Source organism: Anomalospiza imberbis, chromosome 15 (assembly GCF_031753505.1).
Source record: "Anomalospiza imberbis isolate Cuckoo-Finch-1a 21T00152 chromosome 15, ASM3175350v1, whole genome shotgun sequence".
Classification (NCBI taxonomy): Eukaryota; Metazoa; Chordata; class Aves; order Passeriformes; family Viduidae; genus Anomalospiza; species Anomalospiza imberbis.
In genome coordinates this window covers 12,221,922-12,226,418 of record NC_089695.1, presented here as the reverse complement: position 1 = coordinate 12,226,418, position 4,497 = coordinate 12,221,922, and the positions used below count along the sequence as shown (strand labels likewise).

The 4,497-nt window shown below is 55.3% G+C and overlaps 1 protein-coding gene across 2 annotated transcripts; it reads left to right on the top strand.

The window, feature by feature from the left end:
• Positions 1-978: 978 nt before the first annotated feature.
• RPS14 (ribosomal protein S14) lies at positions 979-4,032 on the top strand. Of its 2 annotated transcripts, none has more exons than XM_068205966.1 (5): positions 979-1,250; positions 2,419-2,569; positions 2,865-3,026; positions 3,204-3,280; positions 3,923-4,032. In XM_068205966.1, the coding sequence occupies exons 2-5, from the start codon at positions 2,421-2,423 to the stop codon at positions 3,988-3,990; spliced, it is 456 nt and encodes a 151-aa protein (XP_068062067.1). In that variant the 5' UTR covers positions 979-1,250; positions 2,419-2,420; the 3' UTR covers positions 3,991-4,032. The 2 variants fall into 2 exon arrangements, with proteins under 2 accessions (XP_068062067.1, XP_068062069.1); XM_068205968.1 differs by having other exon boundaries at positions 1,247-1,670.
• Positions 4,033-4,497: the final 465 nt, after the last annotated feature.

Here is a 4,497-nt window from a genome sequence, read left to right as displayed (position 1 = left end):
GGACTGCACAGCCTCACTAGCAGTGCTGTTATAAGGAGCCTCCCTTTTCCAGCTGCTTCTTCTCCATCAGCCCGGCTCTGAGCGCAGTTCTGAAGGTCTGTCAGGCGTTCCCATGTAGGGACCCACAGGTGTTCCTGCTCTGTCACTCATGCCCCAGCCCATGTGGCTCAGAGCTGTTTCCCAGAGGCAGCTCAGCACCAGGTGAAGCAGCTGGAAGCAGGGTAGGATCATGCCCAGGAAGCATCTCATCAGCACTATAAACTCAATTTCATTGTGCCTCTGTTCCGAAGGTTTTTGGTGTTCCCCGTCCTTACTCTCCTGAGCACTTTTTAAATCACTTGGAAACAGAAAATACTGCCTTGTTGGACCACCTTTATGTAAAAATTTACAAATTTGCATTCTCTTTGTTGAGGTAGAACAAACCTCCCCCACCAGAGCTCAGGGAGGTGTTCCTGCGCCATCGCTCACGGTTCACTGCTGCAGTCTCTGCTTCTCCCATCAGCAGCCACAGCTCCTGAGAGAATCACCGCGACTGAAACCTCTGCCATCAGCTCCTTGACGAAAACGCGCCACTCACACATATTAAACCACCACGTGCTTTCTCTTGTGGGTGAATTCCCAAACACCTCGTCGCAGTCAGGGCTCCGGCCTGAGCTCGGAGCAGGGACAAGCAGCTGCCTGGAGACCCCCAGGACCCTTCACCATGCTCAGCCCTGACAGCAGGGCGAGAGGGAAAGGCCTGCGCCCCAACCTGGCTCTAGTCGAGCCGGGGCAGAGCCGGCTGCAGCGGCGTAGCCGGGGGGAAGCAGGATGCTTCTGGAATCACACCCATCTCCCTCCAGCTGTTTTTTTAAACCGGTTCGTTCCCAAAGCTCTCTCGGGCCGCCTCCGTCTGGAGCGCAAACACCCCCGGCCCGCCGCCATCTTGGGGAGGGGCCCGGGGCCAGGCCGCCGCCATCTTGGGGAGGGGCCCGGGGGCAGGCCGCCGCCATCTTGGGGAGGTCGGGCCGGCGGGAGAATTGTGCGAGGGGAGAGGCGGCCGCGCCATCCTGGAGAGATCGGCTCGGCCTCGGGAGAGACGGTCACGGTTTGGCCCGGCCCGGAAGGATCGGGACTGGGATCGGGACACAGCCCTGCGCCTGCGGCAGCGGACACGCCGCCTCCCGCCATTCCTTCCGGGTGAGGCGGTGACCCACGCCCCCTGACCCCGGCGCTTCCTTTCCGCGGCAGCCGCCGGAGCAGAAGCGCAGGTGAGTCCGGGCCGCGCCGCATCCGCCGCCATCCGCCCGCCCGCGCCTCGCCGCGGCCTCCGCGCCCGCCGCCCGCCCTCGCGGGACCGGGGCTGCGCGGGGCAGCGCGCTCGGCGCGGGGGAGGCGCGCTCGGCGGAGCGGGGCCACGGGCCGCGGGAGAGCCGCGGGCTGGAGTAGCGCAGCGCCCGGCTGGGGCTGCTGGGCCCCGGGCCGGCCCTCCCTCGGACACTGAGCGGTCGGGGCCGCGGTGAAACGCGGCGCGTTCGTCGCTCGGAGCTCGATGCCGGCGGTACAGCGTGTGCTGCGTGCTCCGTGTCGGCCTCGCTGGGCTGGAGAGAGCACTGTCCGTGTAGGCCGTGCGCCATGGATGTGTCGAGAAGGGGATGTGGTGCTATCGAAGTGGCCGCGCAGACACTGATGTAAATTGCTGTTATAGTGCTCAGGGCAGTTGGTGGAGAGGGCACGACCGAGGGTGATGGTGGGTTGTGTTGGGGTTGGGTACCTCGGTGCAGTGGCCGGACATCTCCCGTGTGCAGGGCACCGGCTGTAGCAGGAGTTTGGCAGGAGAGGGCAATAGGGAACCGTTCTTCTGTGCTTGGGAGCGGATGCACAGGATCCCCGGGCATGAAACCGAGCACAGCCGAGTGCTGCCCCTGCTGTCTCCCATCACTGGGTGTGGGTTTCAGGGGCAGGAGACTTAGCTGGGCTGGTCCCAAGGATGTGGTTGGGAGGTCAGTAATATGGAAGAACCCAACCTGGTACTTAAAAGGTCTGCAGATTCGCGGCTAAACTGACTATACTGGGTCCGTGTAATTGTTTGGTTTGGTGTTTTGTCTCCATAAACTCACATAAACAAGGGGAAATGCTTAGCATTGCTGGTTATGGAGGAAATGCGCTCCCTTGTACACTGCTATGGTGAGACTTGGGGATGTGAGCTACCATGAAGTGCAGCAGGACAGACTCCACTAAACAGCTGTAGATCATGCCCTGTGTGCTGGGATACAGCATAACTGGGAATCATGGGGTTTTTAAGAAATGTACCTGTGTTTTGCCAGTGGTAACTCATTTTTTCTTGCTTGGTAAAAGGTTGAAATAGCAGGAATTTAATAAAATCCTTTACAAATGCTGAGAAACTACCAATGCTCACACATTTCTTTTGTTGTTCAGAAATGGCACCTCGTAAGGGCAAGGAGAAGAAGGAAGAGCAGGTCATCAGCTTGGGACCCCAGGTTGCTGAAGGAGAGAATGTGTTTGGCGTCTGCCACATCTTTGCCTCCTTCAATGACACTTTTGTCCATGTGACTGATCTCTCTGGCAAGTAAGTATGGGACATGCTTCACCTCACTGCAGTAGCCAGCCTCCTTCGGGTGTGAAAGTGGGTTTGGCAAGAGGTTCCACCAAAATCCCTGAGTTTCTGCTGAGCTTCATGCATGATGCATATACATGAACTGGGTGGCTTGGTGAGCTCTTCTGATCAAGATGGTGGTCAGGGTACTGTGTGGCTTATTGATCTGGTAACACTGGAAATAATAGGTTCTGACTGTGCCCATATTCTGGTCTGGGGGAAGAACAAGGAATGGCTTTCTTTTGAACATCACCTTTTCCTTCTGTAGGGAAACCATCTGCCGTGTGACTGGTGGGATGAAGGTGAAGGCAGACAGAGACGAGTCCTCTCCCTACGCAGCCATGCTGGCAGCCCAGGATGTTGCCCAGAGGTGCAAGGAGCTGGGCATCACTGCCCTGCACATCAAGCTGCGTGCAACTGGGGGCAACAGGTACAGCAGGGAGGGTTGGGAACTGATGGGGACATGGCTGTGGGGGCTGGCGGTGGATGGGTGTGGAACACAGGGAGAGTGGTTTGGCGTGGGGAAAGTGGCTTTCATATTGCTGGCTGTAAACTGTGTTCAGCTTCTGGGTCATTAAAGGAGTTGTTGGTTCTGACTCTCCTCCAGGACCAAGACTCCTGGACCTGGTGCCCAGTCAGCCCTGAGAGCTCTGGCCCGCTCTGGAATGAAGATCGGCCGCATTGGTGAGTGAGGAAAAAAGATTATGTCGTGAAATGAGCTTTGCAGGCATCAGTGCTGCTTGATCTTAACTTCGGGACTTTCTTCATGGCTGCTTAGATGGCACCAATGAAAGGATTTTATGTAAACAGATCCTTAAATTGCCAAAATTGACCATTATGTGGTGAGAGCAGTACTCAGAACCCAGGTTTCTGTGTGCAGGGCAAACCCCAGCTTGGAGCAGGATGCTGCTGCTCCTCTGATGTCACACAGCTGTTCTGTCACCTAAAAATACCTTGTTGGTCTCTGTGATTCAGTAATAATGGAGTTCTCTAGCTGTTGTAGGGAGAGTCCTGAACTTTTGGGGAAGTCACAAGATGCAGTGGTGGCGGTTGTGCTGAAAATTCTCCAAGCATTCCGTGTTTCTTGTGAAGTGCTTTGGCTGCTTGATTTAAGTGGGATGGTAGATGGGAATTTCTGCTTGCAAAGCATTAACGCCCTGGGTACCCAGCCTGTGACAAGTTCCCAAATACCTTCACAGAGAGTTCCTTCTGCACATGTGCAGCTCCTGTGGTGTCCAGGTGGTGAAGTGTTGGCTGATGGCTGTGCCCAGGTGATTTCTGGGGGTATTTCTGGGGGGGTAACAGTTCTGGATTTTTTCCCTGCAGAGGATGTCACCCCCATCCCCTCCGACAGCACTCGCAGGAAGGGTGGTCGCCGTGGACGTCGTCTGTAACCAGCGCAGCACCTTCTGTTATTAAAGCTCTCTTAAACCTCTGTTCAACTCTGTTTTCTTACTGGGGTGTGCTCAGAAGCCAAAGGGCTTCAGTTAATTCCGTCCACAGATGGCTTGTATTCTGGAGCAGGGCCTCTTGCTTGGGGGGGAACCAGGCTGGCTAATCCAAAGCCTCAGTGGTCTTGGGCTTCATATAGTAAAAGCTACTTTTAAAATGAGTAATGACCTTTTGCATCTCCTGGAAAAGAAAGCTGGGCTGGGAGCAAGCAACTGCTGCTGGGCTTTCTGCAGAATGTTGCTTAATGCATCACTTCCCCTTTCTGTGGAAAAAATCCTCTCTGCCTGGACATCTGTTCCTAAGCCAGCATTTCCCTTGGCACAGCCATAGTGTTTTATTTGTTATTTTATATGTGGCCATGGAAAATGTTAGAATAAACTTCCCTTACTGTCTTAAACGTGCACCATTTGCTGTTCAGATCACTCTTTTCCTGTACTAAAAGTGGTAGT

What these genes read in the sequence shown, in the direction of transcription:
- RPS14 (XM_068205966.1), top strand. Translation starts at nt 2,421, where the DNA reads ATGGCACCTCGTAAGGGCAAGGAGAAGAAGGAAGAGCAGGTCATCAGC. An exon ending in CGTGCAACTGGGGGCAACAG is followed by an intron (nt 3,027 to 3,203) that starts GTACAGCAGGGA and finishes ACTCTCCTCCAG; the next exon opens with GACCAAGACTCCTGGACCTG. An exon ending in AATGAAGATCGGCCGCATTG is followed by an intron (nt 3,281 to 3,922) that starts GTGAGTGAGGAA and finishes TTTTCCCTGCAG; the next exon opens with AGGATGTCACCCCCATCCCC.